The sequence below is a fragment of the Heptranchias perlo genome, chromosome 4, assembly GCF_035084215.1.
Source record: "Heptranchias perlo isolate sHepPer1 chromosome 4, sHepPer1.hap1, whole genome shotgun sequence".
Classification (NCBI taxonomy): domain Eukaryota; kingdom Metazoa; phylum Chordata; class Chondrichthyes; order Hexanchiformes; family Hexanchidae; genus Heptranchias; species Heptranchias perlo.
Genome location: NC_090328.1, coordinates 1800289 through 1825531, shown reverse-complemented (window position 1 = coordinate 1825531; position 25243 = coordinate 1800289). Strand labels below are relative to the sequence as shown.

The 25243-nt window shown below is 45.8% G+C and overlaps 1 protein-coding gene across 2 annotated transcripts in view; it reads left to right on the top strand.

Moving 5' to 3' along the window:
* The window catches only part of LOC137320682 (growth hormone receptor-like), a 221288-nt gene that overhangs the window by 33719 nt on the left and 162326 nt on the right, over positions 1-25243 (top strand). The window contains exon 2 of one of the 2 annotated variants that reach the window (XM_067982360.1): positions 18874-18961. In XM_067982360.1, the coding sequence (XP_067838461.1) occupies positions 18892-18961 (70 nt within the window). In that variant the 5' untranslated portion in view covers positions 18874-18891. Of the gene's footprint in view, positions 1-18873; positions 18962-25243 lie in introns of those variants that run through there. The other variant, XM_067982361.1, reaches the window with a different exon arrangement.

The following is a 25243-nucleotide window of genomic DNA, read 5'->3' as shown; positions in this document are numbered from 1 at the left end:
TCCCTCCTACACCATCCCTGCAGCCACGCATTCATCCTGTCTATTCTCCTGTTCCTATACTCACTAGCACGTGGCACCGGTAGTAATCCTGAGATCACTACCTTTGAAGTCCTGCTTTTTAATTTATCTCCTAACTCCTTAAATTCACCTTGCAGGACCTCATCCCTTTTTTTACCTATGTCGTTGGTACCAATATGGACCACGACTACTGGCTGTTCACCCTCCTCCTCCAGAATGCCCTGCAGCCGCTCCGTGACATCCTTGACCCTAGCACCAGGGAGGCAACATACCATCCTGGAGTCACGTTTGTGGCCGCAGAAACGCCTATCTATTCCCCTTACAATTGAATCCCCTATCACTATAGCCCTGCCACTCTTCTTCCTCCCCTCCTGTGCAGCAGAGCCACCCGTGGAGCCCCGAACTTGGCTCTTGCTGCTTTCCCCTGATAAGCCATCTCCCCCAACAGTACCCAAAGCGGAATATCTGTTTGAGAGGGAGATGGCCCCAGGGGACTCCTGCTCTACCTGCTTGGTCCTTTTAATCTGCTTGGCGGTCACCCATTTCCTTTCTGCCTGCGTAATCTTTACCTGCGGTGTGACCACCCCACTGAACGTGCTATTCACCATAGTTTCAGCATCGCGGATGCTCCACAGTGAATCCACCCGCAGCTCCAGCTCCGAAATACGGTTAGCCAGTCGCTGCAGCTGGACACACTTCCTGCACACATGGTCGCCAGGGACACTGGTAGTGTCCATGACTTCCCACATAGTGCAGGAGGAGCATATCACTGGTGCGAGCTGTGCTGCCATCACTTGCCTTAGACTCCCAGATTCTCCTCCCGCTCTTGGTCTCTCCATGTATTAGGACTACTGTTTTTTTATATATATATTAATGACCTGGACTTGGGTATCGAGGGTATAATTTCAAAGTTTGAAGATGACGCATAACCCGGAAATGTAGTAAACAATGTGGAGGTTAGTAACAGACTTCAGGAGGACATAGACTGGTGAAATAGGCAGTCACATGGCAGATGAAATTTAATGTGGAGAAAAGTGTGAAGTGATACATTTTGGTAGGAAGAATGAGGAGAGGCAATATAAACTAAATGGTACAATTTTAAAGGGGGTGCAGGAACAGAGAGACTGGGGGTACATAAACACAAATCTTTGAAGGTGGCAGGACAAGTTGAGAAGGCTGTTAAAAAAGCATATGGGATCCTGGGCTTTATTAATAGAGGCATAGAGTACAAAAGCAAGGAAGTTATACTAAACCTTTACAAATCACTGGTTAGGCCCCAGCTGGAGAATTGTGTCCAGTTCTGGGCCCCACACTTTAGGAAGGATGTCAAGGCCTTAGAGAGGGTGCAGAAGAGATTTACTGGAATGGTGCCAGGGATGAGGGACTTCAGTTATATGGAGAGACTAGAGAAGCTGGGATTGTTCTCCTTGGAACAGAGAAGGTTAAGGGGAGATTTGATAGAGGTGTTCAAAATCATGAAGGGTTTTGATAGAGTAAATAAGGAGAAACTGTTTCCAGTGGCAGGAGGGTCGGTAACCAGAGGACACAGATTTAAGATAATTGTCAAAAAAACCAGAGGGGAGATGAGGAAACATTTTTTTTTACGCAGTGAGCTGGAATTCATTGCCTGAAAGGGCGGTGGGAGCAGATTCAGTCATAACTTTCAAAAGGCAATCGGATAAATACTTGAAGGGAAAAAAATTACAGGGCTGTGGGGAAAGAGCGGGGGAATGGGACTAATTGGATAGATCTTTCAAAGAGCCGGCACAGGCACGATGGGCCGAATGGCCTCCTCCTGTGCTGCACCTACTATGATATCTCCTCATAACACATGCCTGAATAGTTCCATCGAGCCTGTTGTGAAGGAGATTGAATGGGTGTGGTATCCATGATTGGGTAGAGCATAACAATACAGAGGTAATAATTAGTTACTTTTGTACATTACTGTACCGTGTTGAAACATCTCTTAAAGCACTTCACACAATTATTTGCGTTAGTTTCGATGTGCTGTGACTTGTTATGTCATCAAATCTGGTAACCATTCTGCACTAGCAGTGAGATAAACAACCAGTTTGAGTTCTTTGTTGAGGGAGGGGTGTTGGGCAGGACACTCTTGACAAGAATGACATTCTTGGTAAAGACTCATGGGATCGTTAGCATTCACCCGAACAGGCAGACAGCACCTTGATTCAACATTTCCTCAAAAAGGCAGCCCCTCTGACAGTGCTGCATGTGGGTGTCAGCCTGCATTATGTACTCGAGGCTACATTTGGGCTTGAACTCACAGTCTCATGACTCAGATGGAAGCACTACTGACTGAGTCAAGTTTGCTCCTACGTTGCACAACTTTTGGGACTGTGAAAAGTGTTGAGGGTAGGGTTCAGTGGGATGAAGAGTTAGAAAATAAAGTAACAGAAGGAAAATAGAATTTTTAAGGAAAAGAAAATTTCAGAATAAAAGAGAAAGATAATGGGGCCTAGAGCATAAGGCAAGAACCAAAGGGAAAAGTGTGAAAAACACACAAGCTGGAAGGTTGACAAATGTTTGTTAAGGCAGTTTATACGAATTTGCATTTCCAGCATGGAGCTTTGCATGCTGAGAATGTACATTGGCAATTTGGATGGGCCCGAAGGATTGTTTATCCATTAGTATTAACTAATTAATAGTACGAATTTGTAATGTCTGTTGCAAAAAGTTGAGAGCAACATTGGAAAGCAGATTGCAGATGAGAGGTAGGGGGAAATTGTGAGAAAGTGGGGAGGAGGAGGATTGAAGGCATCAGAAAATGGTCTGAGAGCAGCTAGGCATTAACAAGAAGCAGTGAACATCCAAAGTCTGAATGTCTCTACATTTTGATCAGTAATCCAAAATGGGTGCTGGCTTTGAGGAGCTCAGTGTTTTGTTATTTTAATTAGTGTATTTTATTTATGATGTACAATGTAGAGCAGCTTTGGATATAAGATTGACATGGACTATCTGTGTATAACTGTCTTCATCAGTGTAGTTCATGGGAAAGTACATTTTCATTACATTTGCAGAGGGTTGTTGGAATACGGAATGCTTTCCCACAAGTGGCTACTGAGGCAGAGACTATAACATCATTTAAAATCGTATAAATATTTGAAAAAGATTATTAGAAAAGGACGCAGGAAAGGGCAAGGAAATGGAATTGAGTAGATGGCTCCAGTAAAGGAGCCAGCACAAGCACTATGGGCCAAATGGCCTCCTTACATGTTGTAATTTCTATGATTCTGTGATTGATAAGAAAGCAACAAATCACTCGTTAACTGAGTGATGGTGATTACCTCAAATTTAAGTGAATGGGGAGGACGGGAAGGAGCAAGGAAATCGGAAAGGCTTCAATCAGCAGGGAACAACAACCTGAAAGATTCTTTTCCCAACTGGTTCGGTCACAATTTCCAAACCAGCTGAATAAAAATCCCTCTAATTAACTCTTCTAATGCAAGAAACATATAAAAAAAATACAATCATTCCAAAAAATTCATCATACTTATCCATGGGGGAATTTTATGAGTTTGTGTTCCAGGCAGGAATATCGCCTGCCTTCAGTGCGTATTGGAAAGTTGCAGGCGGACTGGCTGCTCATCGTGGGCTTACTTAATGGGAAATTACTCCCATCAAATAAGCCGACGTTCCTGAGAAGTGCCTCCAGTAGTTTCTCCACAGGAGCCCCTACCTCTTGCTGGAGCATAAGGTTTGAATTCAGCTGCTTGCCCCGGTTTTGTTACTGCACCACTGCCTGAATAAAGAAGCTGAGCCCAGATGTGGACTCCCAGATGTGCCAGTGGCATTCTCTGCATGTCCTGCTGATGGCCACCAACCCCCACAGTACAATATTCTCACTTGCATCAATCTGCTGGATTATAATTTACACAATGCACTGGTCTAATGTGTGTCACACTGATTACAACTCTCTGAATATACTAATGCCACTGCATTAACTGGAGGAGGGCTAATTTCAGTGAGTTAAGAACGGATCTTGCCCGGGTGGATTGGAATCAAATTGACAGGCAAAACAGTTATTGAACAATGGGAGGCCTTCAAGGAGGAGATGGTTCGGGTACGGAGTAGACAGAGAGTTGTAATGATCTGGAAAGCACAGTCTGAGAGGTGGAAGCAGATTCAATAATAACTTTCAAAGGGGAATTGGAGGGAAAAATTTACTGGACTATGGGAAAAGAGCAGGGGAATGGGACTAATTGGATAGCTCTTTCAAACTGCCAGCACAGGCACGATGGGCCAAATGGCCTCCTCATACCTACTACGATCTCTGAGACCTGGAGGGTGGTGAGGATCTGGTCCCTGAGAGTTCACTGCCTGACTCTAGGGGTGGTGCCTGATGAAGGAGGGGGTCTGCAATGTCTGACCTCCGATGGAGCGGTGTCTGACCTCAGGTGGTTCAATTTCTGACTCTTGAAAGAGAGGAATAACCACAGGGTTACCTTTTGAAGAAGGTAAAAACAATTGACCTTTCTCCAGGACCTGCCTGTCTGTTCTGGTGGTTTCAGTGGATATTAAAGATTCTATGGCACTAATTGAAGAAAAGCAGGAACTTTTCCTGGTGTCTTGGCCAACAGTTTTCTCTCTCTCTCTCTCTCTCTCTCGAGCAATACCACAAAATAACTATTGACTAGTCATTGATCTGGGATTTGGCTGTGTACAAAATGGTTACCTTATAAAAACAGTCGCTGCATTTCAAAACAATTTCTTGTACGTGAAATTAAAACAGAAAATGCTGGAAATACTCAGCAGGTCAGGCAGCGTCTGTGGAGAGAGAAACAGAGTTAATGGTTCAGGTCGAAGACCCTTCGTCAGAACTGGAAGAAGTTAAAGAATTAACAGTTTTTAAGCAAATACAGAGCCAGGGATGGGGACGGGTGGGGGGGGAGGAAAGAACAAAAGGGAAGGTCTGTGATAGGGTGGAGGGCTGGAGTGATTAAATAATAAAAGGGATGATGGTGCAAGGCAAGGAGGGTGGGAATGGGACAGGTAAAGAAACAAAAGATGGGTCTAGAGGAGCTGTGAATGGCAACAGCAGAACCATTGCCAGCAACTGCTGTCCGAAAAAATGGGAGCAATGGTTGTGATCTGAAGTTACTGAAATCAATGTTGAGTCCGGAAAGTTGTAAAGTGCCCAATCGAAAGCTGAGGTCCTGTTCCTCGAGCTTCCATTGAGCTTCATTGGAACGGTGTAAGAGGCCGAGGACAGAGAGGTCAGAGGGGGAGTGGGACGCAGAATTAAAGTGGCAGATGACCGGAAGGTCAGGGACAGAGCGGAGATGTTCAGCAAAGCGATAACCCAATCTGCTTTTGGTCTCCCCAGTGTAGAGGAGAGCGCATCATGAGCAGCGAATACAGTTTATTAAATTGAAAGAAGTACAAGTAAATCATTGTTTCACCTGGAAGGAGTGAATGTTTCGTGACATTTGAGACATAGTGAAAGTCTTTAATTTGTCTCTGGTTTTTGATCGGTAAATGAAAAGCAGCCATTTTCTGTCGTGCCAATAAATTGGGGACCCTTGTGCTAGTTGCCATATTCTACCATCACCATGGTGAGAACTTGTTAAAGTTACAGAACAAGTGAATAGGAGATACAGCTACACATCGACCGTAGAGCTGTTGGCAAGTTTTATTTACCCTCAAAAATATTCTTAATGCAATGATGGTATTGTGCATTGCACCCCTCTGTTTATTGATTCCAGCAGCCAGTTTTAGGATGACGATGTGCCTTTAAAAACCCATGTCTGCTTAAAGTGCAATTATGTGTGAACCCATTGACGCCTGCTCAGGTACCAATGAATCATTCATTAAACTCCTGGACAAGTCAGCAAACAAACCAGTCTTTATTCTCCAAATAACCCTTTACGGTCTCGGCCATGTAGTTATCTGATGCTCAGTACTGCCTCAAACATGACTGCACTGTCACCCAGACTCAGCTCTGTTCAAATTGAAGAACGTTATTTATGAAGGGAATAGCCTCTTTTAAAATTATTTTGTTCCCATTTCGTTTAATTTCTTGGTTTCTCTGTGTTTCGTACCACCCATAGAGATAGCATGAGAACCAGGGGATGGAGGTGCAGGGGATGTTTTGTTCTGTCGTTGTGTAAAGGATCAAGCTTTCAAACAAAGCCAACGGGGTGGGCACAGGAGGAGAGCTGTGAAAATCACTGGCCAAATCACGTGGAATCATAAAATGATACAGCACAGGAGGAGGCCATTTGGCCCATCGTGCCTGTGCCGGCTCTTTGAAAGAGCTATCCAAATAGTCCCATTCTCTTGCTCCCCCTCTCCCTGCAAATGTTTTCCCTCCAAGTATTTATCGGATTCCCTTTTGCAGGTTGCTTTTGAATTTGCTTCCACTCCAGATCATAACAACTCGCTGCGTAAAAAATCTTTTCCTCATGTCGCCTCCAGTTCTTTCACCTTAAACCTGTGTCCTGTGGTTCCCAACCCTTCCCCCACTGAAAACAATTTCTCCTTCACATATCTTCATGTATTCATTGGGCTGCCTGACCAGATGGTTGGCCCTGCACTGGTGTAATTTCAGCCCCCCTTCTCCTTCTGGAACTTGTTCCCCAATTGTGCACCCACCTCTCCGCTGCCACAAGCCTGGTCACCTGTGGTCTCTATTCCTCTGCTCTCTTCACCTCCTTTTTTGAGTTCAACTTTGCACAAGCTGTGATTTGTTCACACTCCCAGTTTGCATGTTCTGTTTGGCATTAGCCCTGCTCCCGCTGCCAGTCACCCTTGTCAATGTCAACCTTCATTAACCACCATCCCCCAGCATGTGAATGTCAAAATCCACTTATTTTCCCTGTGAACCACCTTGGGACGTTATATTATATTAAAGCACCGTATGAGTGCGAGTTGCTGGTCTCTCACACCCTCAGGTATCGGCCTTCACAGCAGCTGTTGTTTTTGTTGGACCAGCTGTCACAGCAGCAGTTGGACCCACACATCAACATGGAATACTGGCCTTCACTACAGTGCTCACACTTTGGACACTGGCCTTCACTACTGTGCTCACACTTTGGACACCGGCCTTCACTACAGTGCTCACACTTTGGACACCGGCCTTCACTACAGTGCTCACACTTTGGACACTGGCCTTCACTACTGTGCTCACACTTTGGACACCGGCCTTCACTACAGTGCTCACACTTTGGACACCGGCCTTCACTACTGTGCTCACACTTTGGACACCGGCCTTCACTACAGTGCTCACACTTTGGACACCGGCCTTCACTACAGTGCTCACACTTTGGACACCGGCCTTCACTACAGTGCTCACACTTTGGACACTGGCCTTCACTACAGTGCTCACACTTTGGACACCGGCCTTCACTACTGTGCTCACACTTTGGACACCGGCCCTCACTACAGTGCTCACACTTTGGACACTGGCCTTCACTACTGTGCTCACACTTTGGACACCGGCCCTCACTACAGTGCTCACACTTTGGACACTGGCCTTCACTACAGTGCTCACACTTTGGACACCGGCCTTCACTGCAGTGCTCACACTTTGGACACTGGCCTTCACTACAGTGCTCACACTTTGGACACTGGCCTTCACTACAGTGCTCACACTTTGGACACCGGCCCTCACTACATTGCTCACACTTTGGACACTGGCCTTCACCACAGTGCTCACACTTTGGACACCGGCCCTCACTACATTGCTCACACTTTGGACACTGGCCTTCACTACAGTGCTCACACTTTGGACACTGGCCTTCACTACAGTGCTCACACTTTGGACACCGGCCCTCACTACATTGCTCACACTTTGGACACCGGCCTTCACTACTGTGCTCACACTTTGGACACCGGCCTTCACTACAGTGCTCACACTTTGGACACCGGCCCTCACTACATTGCTCACACTTTGGACACCGGCCCTCACTACATTGCTCACACTTTGGACACCGGCCCTCACTACATTGCTCACACTTTGGACACCGGCCCTCACTACAGTGCTCACACTTTGGACACTGGCCTTCACTACTGTGCTCACACTTTGGACACCGGCCCTCACTACAGTGCTCACACTTTGGACACTGGCCTTCACTACAGTGCTCACACTTTGGACACCGGCCTTCACTGCAGTGCTCACACTTTGGACACTGGCCTTCACTACAGTGCTCACACTTTGGACACTGGCCTTCACTACAGTGCTCACACTTTGGACACCGGCCCTCACTACATTGCTCACACTTTGGACACTGGCCTTCACCACAGTGCTCACACTTTGGACACCGGCCCTCACTACATTGCTCACACTTTGGACACTGGCCTTCACTACAGTGCTCACACTTTGGACACCGGCCCTCACCACAGTGCTCACACTTTGGACACCGGCCCTCACTACAGTGCTCACACTTTGGACACTGGCCTTCACCACAGTGCTCACACTTTGGACACCGGCCTTCACTGCAGTGCTCACACTTTGGACACTGGCCTTCACCACAGTGCTCACACTTTGGACACCGGCCTTCACTACAGTGCTCACACTTTGGACACCGGCCCTCACTACAGTGCTCACACTTTGGACACCGGCCTTCACTACAGTGCTCACACTTTGGACACCGGCCCTCACCGCAGTGCTCACACTTTGGACACCGGCCTTCACTACAGTGCTCACACTTTGGACACCGGCCCTCACTACAGTGCTCACACTTTGGACACCGGCCTTCACCGCAGTGCTCACACTTTGGACACCGGCCCTCACTACAGTGCTCACACTTTGGACACCGGCCTTCACTACAGTGCTCACACTTTGGACACCGGCCCTCACTACAGTGCTCACACTTTGGACACCGGCCTTCACTACAGTGCTCACACTTTGGACACCGGCCCTCACTACAGTGCTCACACTTTGGACACCGGCCCTCACTACAGTGCTCACACTTTGGACACCGGCCCTCACTACAGTGCTCACACTTTGGACACCGGCCTTCACTACAGTGCTCACACTTTGGACACCGGCCTTCACTACAGTGCTCACACTTTGGACACCGGCCCTCACTACAGTGCTCACACTTTGGACACCGGCCTTCACTACAGTGCTCACACTTTGGACACCGGCCCTCACCGCAGTGCTCACACTTTGGACAATGGCCTTCACCACAGTGCTCACACTTTGGACACTGGCCTTCACCGCAGTGCTCACACTTTGGACACTGGCCTTCACCGCAGTGCTCACACTTTGGACACTGGCCTTCACTGCAGTGCTCACACTTTGGACACCGGCCCTCACCGCAGTGCTCACACTTTGGACACTGGCCTTCACTGCAGTGCTCACACTTTGGACACCGGCCCTCACCGCAGTGCTCACACTTTGGACACCGGCCTTCACCACAGTGCTCACACTTTGGACACTGGCCTTCACCGCAGTGCTCACACTTTGGACACTGGCCTTCACCGCAGTGCTCACACTTTGGACACTGGCCTTCACTGCAGTGCTCACACTTTGGACACCGGCCCTCACCGCAGTGCTCACACTTTGGACACCGGCCTTCACTACAGTGCTCACACTTTGGACACTGGCCTTCACTGCAGTGCTCACACTTTGGACACCGGCCCTCACCGCAGTGCTCACACTTTGGACACTGGCCTTCACTGCAGTGCTCACACTTTGGACACCGGCCCTCACCGCAGTGCTCACACTTTGGACACCGGCCCTCACCGCAGTGCTCACCCACGGTTAGGCCCAGCGATACAGCAGGATGTTCCTGAATGTATCTCCATCACTGATCTTTGGAAGTTGGGACGAGCTGGTAAAATAACCTTTTGTGAGTTGCTGCAGTGCATCTCAGAGAATGAACATACAGCAACCGCCAGTGATTGTGGGGGAGGTGCTGGATATTCAGTCCAGTGCCAGAAATGCAGTTCAAATGAACAGCTGTGTTCTTGGTGGTGTTGAGTTTCTTGAGTGTTGTTGTGGCTGCACCCATCCAATGTTGATAAGTATTCGATCACCCTCCTATCATGAGATCTGTAGATGGTGGAAAGCCTTTGAGCAGTCAGGAAGTGAGCCAGTCATTGCAAAGTATCCAGCCTCTGTCCTGCTCTTGCAGCCACAGCATTGATATCGCTGGTCCAATTCAACTTCTGATCAATGGTGATCTCTCAGATGTTGAGGGTGGGGGGCTTGGCGATAGTGATGCTTTTGAAGGTCAAGGTGAAGATGGCTGGGGTTTCTCATATTCTAGATGGTGGTCATTGCTTCCCTGAGGAACTCCTGCAGAAATGTCCTGTGGCTACGATATTTGGAGTCCAACATCTCCCGTCTTTCTTTGTGTCGGGTATGACCCCAGCCCTTTGACCCACATTGACTTATTGACCCCCACATGGGGGGTCCTTGTTGCTATGATTGATTGAATGTTATCTTGATGTCAAGGAAAAACTACTCTGGCCTCCTATCTGCCATTCAGCTCTTGCATCCATGTCTGAGTCAAGGTTGTGAAGAAGTCTAGAGTGGAGTGGTTTTGGTGGTAAGTCAGATATTTGTGGGTAGGTGTCCGTTGATTGCTTCTGTTGCTTTACTGATGATGGAAGGAGGCTGATAGGGTAGCATTTGGCCATGTTAGATTTCATAGTTTCATGGTAGGTACAGCACAGAAGGAGGCCATTCGGCCCATCATGCCTGTGCCGGCTCTTTGAATGAGCTATCCAATTAGTCCCACTCCCCTGCTCTCTCCCCATAGTCCTGTAATTCTTTTCCCTTCAAGTATTTATCCAATTCCCTTTTGAAAGTTATTATTGAATCTGCTTCCCTTTCAGGCAGTGCATTCCAAATCATCACAACTCAGTGCATAAAAAATAATTTTCCTCGTGTTGCCTCTGGCTCTTTGCCGATTTACCTTAATTTATCCCATTTTTTTGTGGCTAGGTGATACCTGGACAATTTTCCACAATCAGACGTGTTTCCGACACTGTTTGGATGCGGATGATTGCCCCCTAAATTGGTCCCATGTGCCCATGTTCTCCTCCTGGAATACAGGCACAGCAAGGTCCTGTGTGTGCGTGTGCGTGTGCGTGTGCGTGTGCGTGTGCGTGTGTGTGTGTGTGTGCAAAAGACAGATACACAGACCAAGACTGAAGGTCTATCCGGCCTCTGGCCTTTATTTGGTATTGCTTTGTCTGCTGACACCCTATTTAGGGAGCCTATGGACTCATGCAGGAATACAGCAGCTCATGAGGAACACAGGATCAATCACTTCTCCATCATTGCTTTTCCATAGCCGACTCTTTTCAGTCCTGTTGCATGGTTTTGCTGGCCTACAGAGGCTGAGTATAGATAGTCACTGTTTCATGTGTTTTAAAGGTCAGCTCTGTAAAGTAAAGTTGGACAATCTAGATTACCACTGGGAGCGGGGAGCTGAGGTTAGAATTCTTAACGTTACCTTGTAATTTGCACATAACCAAGTCCTTGGGCACCTGGCAATAATCTTGTTAGCGCTGAAGGAGCCCGCAGCTGTTTAACAAGGCTTTGCATGTTACCCTGACATCTAGGATTTTAACTCCCGAACTCCCAGTAACAAGGTAGCTTGTCCTAGAATGCCAACCCATACCGAGTAAGCAGCGACTGGCTTTTGCTGCATGTGTTAACCAAATTCATTGGAGGGTTGGCTGAGGCAGTTGATTATCACTGGTCCAAACTGCTGAGAGATGGAACTGTTCTTTTTAAAAAAAACCAGTCGTGTGCATTGGATGGGTCTGGTTTAGCTTGTGTGAAATGTGTCCAATTGAATACCAGTGAACGTGAAAGTACAGCAACTGAAAGCTGGAAATGTAGTCTCTTCCTCCCCCCTCCCCAGTCCCTGTTTCTGTGTCTTTGTTTGTACGCTGGCTCCCTGTCATAATTCCAGCAGAGACTTGCTGCATGTCAGCTGTGGCTTGGTGTTAACACACTCGCCTCTGAGTCACGAAGGTTGTGGGTTGAGGTCCCACTCCAGAGACCTAATGCAGGCTGACACTCCACTGTAGTACTAAGGGAGTGCAGCACTGTTGGAGGCGCCATCTTTCAGATGAGACATTAAACCGAGGCTCTGTCTGGATGTAAAAGATCCCATGGCACTATTCAAAGAAGAGCAGGGGAGTTCTCCCCAGTGTCCTGGGTCAATAATGATCCCTCAATCAACATCACTAAAAACAGATTATCTGGTCATTATCATATGTCTGTTTGTGGGATCTTGCTGTGCACAAATTGGCTGCTGTGTTCCCTACATTACAACAGGGACTACACTTCAAAAGTGACTGTAACGAAGATCCTGAGGTTGTAATATAAATCTTGTATTTTTTAGGGCACCATCTTCAGGGAGGGGGGGAGGGGGAGGCATCAAGGAAAAGGTTCTTGTGTGTTTAACTTATGTTAAATGAGATGGACTGTGTTTGAGAGCAGGTCCCCGTTAGAAAAAGTCTTAATGATGAGTTTGACTCTGAGAGAGTTGAGTAGTTCTGAGGTCAGCTGTTAAATGTAAGTCAATATGGTAATAAATCAGGCCGTTCCTGGCAGCACTGTGTAAACAGCACAACCAGCACTCTCAAGGGTCGGAAAGTCAGCTGGCTGCTGGATCCAGGCGAGTCACAGATCTGTGTTATGAAGTATTTTATTGAGAAGCAAAATGAAGGACCAAGGCCCAAAGTGCAGCAGGAGTAAAACGGGAGAAGGAGAGGCCAATCAGCATGACTGGCAGTGCCAACCCTGGGCCTTCTAAATCTGAAGATCAGAGGAGGAAAGGAGCACTGAAGGAGATGATGGGAGTCACAAAGAATGGGTTGGAGTAGGAGAGAGTGGTGGGAGGTGTGTCACTGGTGGGACTCTTTTGCTGATGGATTAAGTGCGGCCTATGGGAATACAGGGCAATGACAGAGCATTCTGGCCCAACTGTGATTACATTGGCCCCAACACTTGTGTCTATGCGATGTGTGACTCTGCACCTGTGTCTTTGTGGGTGCGACTGTGCAGTTCTCTCAATGGGTGTAATTCTTTGAGGGTGTGGCTCTGCAGCTCTGTCAATCTGACTGAGAGAGACTGGGGAGACTTTTAACCCCCCCCCGATGCCTGGTGGAAACCGGGGCGAGAGGGGATGGGCAGTTAAAATAAGGCAGCGGTTTGCCTGGGATTGGATTTTAAGCTGCTGCGTTCAGCAGGCACACTGGATATCTGCCAGAAGGCAGTGGGGCCCTGCTTTAAATATGCACCGATGATGTAATCGAACTCAATTTTAGCCTGAGGCCTGATTGGGAGAGCAGTGGTGCCTTCCCGGCCACGAGCTGCATCAGGGGCCAGAAGAGCAGGTGCTCCTCTGAGCCCCAGGGGTTCCTCGACTGCGATCGCCCACCATCTCCCGGTCAATCCATTGGTGTCGGTGACTGTCCCTGGCAGCAGCCTCCTGCGGCCTGAAATCCCCCTCCTGCCCATCTGCCGGATCGACGAGCTACATGGAAATGAGGCATTGATTTTATTAAATATGTAATTCAAAATAAACTTTATTCATAAAATTTGTAAAAGTACATTCAATACAATTTCAAGTCACACTTCAAACAATACAATATGGGTTGTACAGTTTGCAGTGGAACACACAGTACAGTTCAATGGTCCCAGTACAATCAATGCAACCATGCACCATACGTTGTACGTAAAGTTCATGGCACCCTCGGGTGCCTCATTGCATTACAGCCATTACTGGTTACGGATACAGTACATTTTGTTAAATTCATTTATCATTTTACATTTTGACCGTTTGGCCCCATTGATCCCCCACCCAAGGTAAAATCGACCAGAGAGAGAGAGACTCTGGGCAAAACTGTGTGTGTTAGTACTTTGGATCGGCTCCTATATTTGGCTGGGTAGTTGTACATTTAGTGCCTGATTTTAGATGTGGTGAGACCGGTTGGACAGAGCGAGGTGGAATGATTTAAACCAGCTGTTAACCGGTGGAGGAGAGAGCTTAGCTGAGGACCAGGCTCTGAATTCACTTCTCGTGAGGCTCTGATGGGGTTGGTATTAGAGGGGGGGGAGGGGTCTCCCACAGTTCTAATGTGGGGTCTATATGAAGGGGAGTTGTGTGGGCAGCTGGGTGGGCTTTGTGTTGGTCACGTTCCAGAGGACTGCCTTCCTCTGGGGTTGGGCTGCCCAGTTGTGGTAGTGCCTGAGGTCATGTTTGTGAAGTTGCAGGATTTGAGGGATATCGTGACATATTTTCCACTCCCAGCAATATGGATTTTTGCATTCGAAGAGGTGGACAACAGGGAACCAGATGTTCACAGTATCTGCCAGCAGTGCTCCCAGTTGTCTGCCCTGTGAATATCAATGCTTTTCAAATGTAATACCTCCTGTCCATTAATGGTTTGCTAAGGGCTAACGGTCAGGATTTGCACTTTTCCTGCTGGGTGAGATAGATAATCCCATGGTGCCCTTTCTTTCCCAAATCATAGAATCATAAATAATTTACGGCACAGAAGGAGGCCATTCGGCCCATCGTGTCTGTGCCGGCTGAGAAACGAGCCACCCAGCCTAATCCCACTTTCCCACATTTGGTCTGTATCCCTGTAGGTTACGGCACTTCAGGTGCACATCCAGGTACTTTTTAAATGAGTTGAGGGTTTCTCCCTCTACCACCCTCTCAGGCAGTGAGTTCCAGACCCCCACCACCCTCTGGGTGAAGAAATTTCTCCTCAGCTCCCCTCTCATCCTACCAATTACTTTAAATCTATGCCCCCTGGTTATTGACCCCTCTGCTAAGGGAAATAGGTCCTTCCTATCCACTCTATCTCAGCCCCTCATAATTTTGTACACCTCAATTAAATCTCCCCTCAGTCTCCTCTGTTCCAAGGAAAACAACCCCAGCCCATCCAATCTTTCCTCATAGCTAAAATTCTCCAGTCTGGCAACATCCTCGTAAATCTCCTCTGCACCCTCTCTAATGCAATCACATCCTGTAATGTGGTGACCAGAACTGTACACAGTACTCAAGCTGTGGCCTAACTAGTGTTTTATACAGTTCCAGCATAACTTCCCTGCTCTTATATTCTATATCTCGGCTAATAAAGGAAAGCATTCCATATGCCTTCTTAACCACCTTATCTACCTGACCTGCTACCTTCAGGGATCTGTGGACATGCACTCCAAGCTCCCTCACTTCCTCTACACCTCTCAGTATCCTCCCATTTATTGTGCACTCCCTTGCCTTGTTTGCTCTCCCCAAATGCATAACCTCACACTTCTCCAGATTGAATTCCATTTGCCACTTTTCTGTCCATCTGACCAGTCCATTGATATCTTCCTGCAGTCTACAGCTTTCCTCCTCACTATCAACCACATGGCCAACTTTTGTATCATCTGCAAACTTCTTAATCATGCCCCCTACATTCAAGTCCAAATCATTGACATGGACCACAAAAAGCAAGGGACCCAGTACTGAGCCCTGCGCAACCCCACTGGAAACAGCCTTCCAGTCACAAAAACACCCCTCGACCATTACCCTTTGCTTCCTGCCACTGAGCCAATTTTGGATCCAATTTGTCACTTTCCCTTGGATCCCATGGGCGTTTACTTTTCTGACCAGTCTGCCACGTGGGACCTTGTCAAAAGCCTTGCTAAAATCCATGTAGACTACATCAAATGCACTACCCTCATCGACCCTCCTTGTTACCTCCTCAAAAAATTCAATCAAGTCAGTCAGACACGACCTTCCCTAAACAAATCCGTGCTGACTGTCCTTGATTAATCCGTGCCTTTCTAAATGACCTGTGCCTCAAAATTGATTCCAATAATTTGCCCAGCACCGAGGCTAGGAAGCTGTCGGAGTTCTTTTCTCTGGTGAAGGTAAAGATTCTACCTGTGAATGTGGCTGTTGTAATCCTTCCTGTCCTGCGTTGATGCTTGAAATGTGAGCAGAGGCCGTCTGGGGGCCTGTTTACAGGCCCAGGTGCAGCTTCCTGTCATGGATGGAGTAGGAGTGTCTTGCTGGGCTGAGACTAATCATGGAAGAAGCTGATTGAACTCGCCCACCTCTTGAATGAAGGGTTTTAGGAGCAGTCGGCAGTGAGCACCACCCTCCCTACGCCGGTCCAGCTCATGACTCCAGTCCATTGTTACGCAGCTAACAACTTCCAGATATCAAGTCCTGTCGCAGGGTCACCAGCCTGAGACATTAACTCTGATTCTTTCTCCACAGTCGCTGCCTGACCCGCTGAGTATCTCCAGCATTTTCTGTTGTTATTTCAGATTTCCAGCATCCGCAGTATTTTGCTTTTGATCAAGTCTGACAGTGGTTGGAATGGGTAGCAGTGTCCCACTGGGATTACTACTATTCATATGTGTTCGGATATAGGGCTAGAGGGAGTCCAAGTTTGTGGATGATACTAAAATAAGAGGCACAGTAAATAATTCCGAGGACCAAAGGAAGCAGCAAGGAGAGATTGAGACGATGGTGGAATGGGTGAAAAAGTTGCAGGAAGTATTTTGTGTCAGTAAAGGTGAAGTGGTACATTTTGGTTTAATAAGAAGTATTGTGTATACTTTTGGGAGAAGCTGGGTGATGTGGAAGAACAGATGGGGTTTGGGAGGTTCAGCTACACACGTCCTTTAAAAGCAGCACCTCAAGTGGATAAGGCCATTAAGAATAGACACTGGAGGAATGGAACACTGGATTTAATGGCAAGGGGTATACAATATATAAGTTGAGATGTAATGGTGAATCTTTATAAAACCTTTAGTAAGACCACAGTTGAAGAACTGTGTGCAGGATTTGGCTCCACACTATAGGAAGGATGTTGAAGAAATGTAATCATGGATTCACTCGGACGCTCTGAGAACCATCTCAAACCCCAACAGTGAATCATCCCTTGCAGCTAAGTAGTAAACTTACAATTGACCAGATAGCCTGTTTGCGGTGGCCTTGGTTGAGGGCGAATGTTGGTTCGGACACTGGGAGAACCCCCTGGTCCTCTTTAATAATGTTGTACGATCTTCGATGTCCACCGGAATCACCAGAATAGGCAGAAGGGCGCTCAGATTCTGGTCCAAAGGTTGATTTAAATGTAGCTCTCCCTTAGGACTGCATTGAAATATCAGCTGGACTGTGCTTTTGGATCCTAAAATGAGGCTCGAGTCCACGAGCACCTAACTGCAAGACGTGAGTCGTACTATCCGAGTCAGGCTGACTCTGCTCACTGTGTCCAGTGAATTTAATATTTAAAAAAAAGTCTTCACTTGAATCATGACACAAGTGATGGCAGGCTTTGCTGAGCCGCACTATCGAGTATTATGGTTTGTGCCGGTGATTTCTCTGCTTATCGTTCCTGGGCTGCATTATAAGAACATAAGAAATAGGAGCAGGAGTAGGCCATTCGGCCCCTCGAGCCTGCTCCGCCATTCAATAAGATCATGGCTGATCTTCAACCTCATCTCCACTTTCCTGCCCGATCCCCATATCCCTTGATTCCAGAGTCCAAAAATTAGTGTCCAAAAATCCATCGATCTTAGTCTTGAATATACTCAATGACTGAGCATCCACTGCCCTCTGGGGTACAGAATTCCAAAGAATCACAACCCTCTGAGTGAAGAAATTTTTCTTCATCTCAGTCCTAAATGGCCGACCCCTTATCTTAGGACTGATCCCTAGTTCGAGACTCTCCAGATCTACCCTGTCAAGCCCTGTTAAGAATTTTATATGTTTCAATGAGATCACCTCTCGTTCCTCTAAACTCCAGAGAGCATAGGCCCATTCTACTCAATCTCCTCTCATCCCAGGAATCAATCTAGTGAACCTTTGTTGCACCATCTCTAAGGCAAGTATATCCTTCCTTGGGTAATATGGAGTATTATGATGCTGCTTTGTGCCTGTGGTTTCTCTGCATACACTTCCTGACCTTGCCTGGGGTGCATTATGGAATATTATGATGCTGGTTTGTGCCGGTGATTTCGCTGTGAATAGTTCCTGACTTTGTCTGTCTGTTCCATCTAACCCGTGCTGTACCTGCCCTGGGAGTGTTTGATGGGACAGTGTAAAGGGAGCTTTACTCTGTATCTAACCCGTGCTGTACCTGCCCTGGGAGTGTTTGATGGGACAGTGTAAAGGGAGCTTTACTCTGTATCTAACCCGTGCTGTACCTGCCCTGGGAGTGTTTGATGGGACAGTGTAAAGGGAGCTTTACTCTGTATCTAACCCGTGCTGTACCTGCCCTGGGAGTGTTTGATGGGACATTGTAGAGGGAGCCTCACTCTGTATCTAACCCTGTACCTGCCCTGGGAGTGTTTGATGGGACAGTGTAGAGGGAGCTTTACTCTGTATCTAACCCGTGCTGTACCTGTCCTGGGAGTGTTTGACGGGACAGTGTAGAGGGAGCTTTACTCTGTATCTAACCCGTGCTGTACCTGCTCTGGGAGTGTTTGATGGGACAGTGTAGTGGAAGTTTTAATCTTTATCTGTGCTGGGAGTGTTTGATTGGTAAAGTCACATATATCTGTGGGTTTCAGGCTTGATTGCTGAGTTGGTTGATCTCAGCCTTGGTTTGTTCGATGCTACAATTGCTGTCAGCACCGAGGGATTGGAATTTAGGAGGGTTTGTGCTTCTGGTGAAAGTTCAGCGACCCCTGCTGTACGTGTATGGATGTCAGATGAGGACAGGATCGGGCTTAGTCACAATGATCCTATGGTAAAATAGCCTGCCACCACTCACTGTGTAGAGTCTGAACTGAACTGGGACTTGGGTGACACCTATGGAATAGTACAACGAAGAACAACCAGGTTGGAGGAGAGGAGGAATAGGGGTAGAAAGATGGAATGTCAAAGTTAGTCATTGAGTTTGTTCCTCTTGCAGGTCATTCTGGATTGAAGTATGGGAGCTCTCCATGTGGTCTGGTACTTACTGGCTGTGACCTTCTGTGACTCGGTTTACTCCTCAGATGGTAAGTTAATTTATGTCAGTGATTTTCTCAGGTGTTTGATGAAAGTTAGTACGGTTTGGAAGGAAATGGGCAAAACGTCTAGTTTTTAAACTACTAAGACAGGGCGGGGGGACAGATCTGGTAGAAATAACAGGAGCCTGCAATTAAAGGAAAAAGGAGATGAGAGTACAGGTTCCTTATTCCGAAACGGTCAGGGAACAGATAAAGTTGTCGAACATAATTACAAAATAACTGTTAAAAATAAAGCGAGAGGAATGATTAATAAAAACAAATCAAATTGCCTGTACAGCAACGTACACAGCATCCGAAACAAGACGGGGGAACTGGAGGCAATAACTCGTCCAGGAACCAGATGTAGTAGATATCTGAAACATGGCTACATAAAGGACAGGATTGGCAGTTAAATATTCAGGATATAACTTATTTAGAAAGAATAGGGAAGGAAGAAGAAGGGTTAGGATAGCTGTACTAATCATGGCAGTAGAAGAAAATGACATAACTAACATTAACATAGAAACAGAATCCATATGGATTGAGTTAAAGGATAAGAAGGGATCGATCACGCTGATAGGGGTCTATTACTGACCACCTAATAGTGCAAGGAATGGGGATGGAGAAATATATAGGCAAATCTATCAAATGAGTAAAAGATATCGAATAATAATTATGGGAGATTTCAACGAACCCCAAATAAACTGGCAAGAAGAGGTGGGGAAAGGGGAATGGACTTTCTCATTGTGTACTGAACTCCTTTCTTATCCAGTACATAAGAAGCCCAAAAAGAGAGGAATCACTCTGGATCTAGTAATGGGAAATGAACTAGAGCAGATAAGAGAAGTAAGCGTAGGGGAGCATCTAAGCAATAGCGATCATAACATAATAAGGTTTTAGATAATTATTGAGAGGGACATAGTATCATAGTAGGTACAGCACAGGAGGAGGCCATCTGGCTCATCGTGCCTGTGCTGGCTCTTTGACTGAGCTATCCAATTAGTCCCATTCCCCTGCTCTTTCCCCGTAGCCCTGTAAACTTTTTCCCTTCAAATATTTAACCAATTCCCTTCTGAAATTTGTTATTGAATCTCCTTCCACCACCAGGCAGTGTATTTCAGATCATAACAACTCGCTGTGTAAATAAAATGTTTCCTCATGTCGCCTCTGGCTCTTTTGCCGATCTCCTTAAATCTGTGTCCTCTGGTTACCGACCCTTCTGCCACTGGAAACAGTTTCTCCTTATTTACTCTGTCAAAACCCTTCATGATTTTGAACACCTCTATCAAATCTCCCCTTAACCTTCTCTGTTCTAAGGAGAACAATCCCAGCTTCTCCAGTCTCTCCACATAACTGAAGTCCCTCATCCCTGGAATCATTCTAGTAAATCTCTTCTACACCCTCTCTAAGGCCTTGACATCTTTCCTAAAGTGTGTTGCCCAGAATTGAACACAATATTCCATCTGAGGTTTTATAAAAGTTTAGTATAATTTCCTTGCTTTTGTACTCTGTGCCTCTATTAATAGAGCCCAGGATCCCATATGCTTTTTTAACAACCTTCTCAACTTGTCCTGCCACCTTCAAAGATTTGTGTATGAGCAACCCCAGGTCTCTCTGTTCCTGGACCCTCTTTAAAATTGTACAATTTCGTTTATGTTGCCTCTCATTCTTCCTATCAAAATGTATCACTTCACACTTCTGTGTTAAATTTCATCTGCCACGTGTCTGCCCATTTCACCAGTCTGTCTCTGTCCTCCTGAAGTCTGTTACTATCCTCCACATTGTTTACTATATTTCCGAGTTTTGTGTCATCTGCAAACTTTGAAATTATACGCTCTATACCCAAGTCCAGGTCATTAATATATATCAAAAAGAGCAGTGGTCCTAATACTGACCTCCAGTCTGAAAAACAACTGTTCACCACCACTCTCTGCTTTCTGTCCCGTAGCCAATTTTGTATCCACACTGCCACTGTCCCTTTAATCCCATGGGCTATACGTAGGTAAGACAAAGACCAAAGTAATAGATTAGGAAAAAGCTAATTATAAGGGGATGAGGATGGAAGGAGAGAAGGTAAATTGGAAAGAATATTGACAAAGTCAGAGAACAGCAGTTGGAAATATTTAAATTGATAATTTAAATATCTATTTAAATATTTAAAGAGATAAAACTTAGAGACAGTAAAACCCTTGATCCAGACGGATCCAGCAGAGGCACTATTACATATTTATAAAAATTCACTAGAAAAGGGAATAGTGCCAGAGGACTGGTGGACAGATAATGTGATGCCTATGTTTAAAAAGGGAGATAGAACAAGTCCCGGGAACTATAGACCAGTTAGCTTAATGTTATTGATAGGAAAGATAATAGAATCTTTACTCAAAGATGTAATAGAAAAATATCCAGAAAATATAATAAAGGATAGTCAGCACGGATTTCAAAAGGGAGAGTGATGCTTGACCAATCTTATTGAATTCTTTGAAGTAGTAACAGAAAGGGTAGACAAGAGTAATGTAGTAGATGTAATATATTTGGATTTTCAAAAGACCTTCGATAAGGTACTGCATAGTAGACTCATGACTAACGTCAGAGCATGTGGAGTCAGGGGACAAGTAGCAGAATGGATAGCAAGCTGGCTACAAAACAGAAAACATAGAGTAAGAGTTAAAGGTAGTTACTCAGACTGGCAAAAGGTGGGAAGTGATGTTCCACAGGGATCGGTGCTGGGACCACTGTGGTTCACCACTTACATAAACGATTTGGACTCGGGAATCAGAAGTACAATTTCAAAATTTGCGGTGACAATAAACTGAAGGGTATAGTTAATACCGAGGAGGACCGCGACAAAATACAGGAAGACATCAATAAACGTGCAGAATGGGCATATATTGGCAAATTAATTTCAATATAGGTAAGTGAAGTGATGCATTTTGGTAGGAAGATTAAGGGAGCCACATACTGCTTGGATAATAAGAGTCTAAATGGGGTAGAGGAGCAGAGGGAAAAAAAAGCAAACCAGCACTGGGGTTCACGTCTAGAGGGACAGAATTGAAAAGCAGAGGAGTTATGTTAAACCTGTAAAGAACCTTGGAGTGCAGCGAACACTTCTGGTCTCCATATTATAAAAAGGATGTAGAGGCACTGGAGCAGGTGCATAAGGATTTCCTCAGATCATACCAGAACTGAGAGGTTATACTTATCAAGAACGATTGAGCAGGCTGGGGCTCTTTTCTCTGGAAAAGCGAAGGCTGAGAGATGACCTGATAGAGGTCTTTAAGATTATGAAAGGATTTGATAGGGTAGATGTGGAGAAGATGTTTCCACTTGTGGGGGAGACCAGAACTAGGGGCCATAAATATAAGACAGTCATTAAATCATCCAGTATAGAATTCAGGAGAAACTTCTTTACCCAGAGAGTGGTGAGAATGTGGAACTTGCTACCATAAGGAGTAGTTGAGACGACTGGCGCAGATGCATTTAAGGGGAAGCTTGATAAACACGAGGGAGAAAGGAATAGGATGAAGTAAAGTGGGAGGAGACTCATGTGGAGCATAAACGCTGGAATAGACCAGTTGGGCCGATTGGCCTGTTTCAGTGGTGTAAAATTCTATGTATGTAATTTTATATCGGATCCAAAGAATTGAAAATCGGGATTGATGGATATCCCATCAGGTTAGGTTATTTTATTTCCCCCCAGAGTGAGTTATCTGTGGCCCAGAATCCCAGTGTCAGTGGTCAGCGTTGTCCCAGCTCCTAAAGTCAATGGTGGTCACTGTGCCAATTAACATCTACAAAACGGAGCTGCTGAGATCTGTGGTTGGTGATAGGATCAGATGCTAGAAAGGCAGGTGTAGACTGAGATGGTCAAATACTCTACAGGACAGCTCCTATGCTGTTGTGATATGGTAATGTAATCTGTTATGTGTAACTGGTCAGAAGTGAAGAATGGGGTTGTGTTGTTGGACTGAGATCCTGCAGAGGATTAACGTGGATCATTGCAATGTTCAGTCACCACCTTGGCCTTCCAAATGTGTTCACAATTTGAAAAGGTGGTGTTCTGACTGACTTGAGTGTCATAGTTTCAAACTCATAGAATCAGAGCAGTTTACAACATGGAAACAGGCCCTTCGGCCCAACATGTCCATGTCGCCCAGTTTATACCACTAAGCTAGTCCCAGTGGCCTGCACTTGGCCCATATCCCTCTATACCCATCTTACCCATGTAACTGTCCAAATGCTTTTTAAAAGACAAAATTGTACCCGCCGCCACTACTGCCTCTGGCAGCTCGTTCCAGACACTCACCACCCTTTGAGTGAAAAAATTGCCCCTCTGGACCCTTTTGTATCTTTCCCCTCTCACCTTAAATCGATGTCCCCTCGTTATAGACTCCCCTACCTTTGGGAAAAGATTTTGACTATCTACCTTATCTATGCCCCTCATTATTTTATAGACTTCTATAAGATCACCCCGAAACCTCCTACTCTCCAGGGAAAAAAGTCCCAGTCTGTCTAACCTCTCCCTATAAGTCAAACCATCAAGTCCCGGTAGCATCCTAGTAAATCTTTTCTGCACTCTTTCTAGTTTAATAATATCCTTTCTATAATAGGGTGACCAGAACTGTACACAGTATTCCAAGTGTGGCCTTACTAATGTCTTGTACAACTTCAACAAGACATCCCAACTCCTGTATTCAATGTTCTGACCAATGAAACCAAGCATGCTGAATGCCTTCTTCACCACCCTATCCACCTGTGACTCCACTTTCAAGGAGCTATGAACCTGTACTCCTAGATCTCTTTGTTCTATAACTCTCCCCAACGCCCTACCATTAACGGAGTAGGTCCTGGCCTGATTCGATCTACCAAAATGCATCACCTCACATTTATCTAAATTAAACTCCATCTGCCATTCATCGGCCCACTGGCCCAATTTATCAAGATCCCGTTGCAATCCTAGATAACCTTCTTCACTGTCCACAATGCCACCAATCTTGGTGTCATCTGCAAATCCACTCAGTGGATCACATTTGGTAACAAAGAACAACCAAACACTTTTTAATGTCCTCAGTAGCAGCAATACGTTGTAGTCATTATCTGACTAAGCATTGTGGGAGCAGCAATATGGGAAGGATGCAAAAGGCCAAATCATCAATGGTTTCTGCATGAAAGTTGGAGGCGAAGAGTTTAAAAACTCCAGTTCATTAGATGTTCTCTTACCCAGTTATTGCACCGCCTCCATGTAGCTGAAGAGGGTTTCCTGATTTGTACGGTTTTATGTTGTGGTTCTTTGTTGAAGCTACACATTTGGGGTTACTTGGGGTTCAACTTGTAACAGAGCCTCATTGAATTGATTTCATCTCTAATCACTAAGGCTACTCCTCCCCCTATTCCATTTTCCCTATCTCTCCTGTGGATCTTATACCAGGTTACAAGGTCTACAGGAGAGATAGGGAAAATGGAAGAGGGGGAGGAGTAGCCTTAATGATTAGAGATGAAATCACTTCAATGATAAAGGAGGATATAACGAGAGATAAGCAGCCAACAGAGACCTTATGGGTTGAATTGAGAAATAGGAAAGGATCTAAGACTATTGTGGGAGTTGTATATAGGAGCCCTGGCAGCAGCTCTGAAGTGCTAGATTGTATAAATGTAGAGATTAGACAAGCATGTAAGAAAGGCATAGTGGTCTTAATGGGGGACTTTAACCTTCACATAGATTGGGAAAATCAGACTAGCAACTGTCAGAAAGGTAGTGAATTTCTTGAGTGTGTCCGGGATAGTTTTCTACAGCAGTATGTCCGAGAGGCAACAAGGGGGCAAGCCATACTAGATTTAGTAATGAGTAATGAACCAGATTTAGTTAACAGCTTAACTGTGCGTGAACATCTATCCAATAGCGATCATAACATGATCGAGTTCAATGTCGTGTTTGAAAGGGAAAAAAGTGAGTCAGCTGCTAAGATTCAAGACTTTGGTAAGGCCGACTTCAATGGGATGAGACAGAGACTGTCCACAGTAAACTGGGCAAATTTGTTAATGGGTAAAATGACTGATGATCAGTGGGAAATGTTTAAAGAAACATTTAACGTGATACAGAATCGGTTTATACCCCCGAGAGGCAAGAACTCTACTTGTCAAAAAAAAAGCCATGGACAACTAAAGAGGTAAGGGATAGTATAAGACATAAGGAAAGGGCATACAAAAAGGCAAAAAATGGCACAGATCTTGGCGAATGGGAAAGATACAAAGATCAACAAAACAGATAGTAAGGACTACAAAAAGAGAGTATGA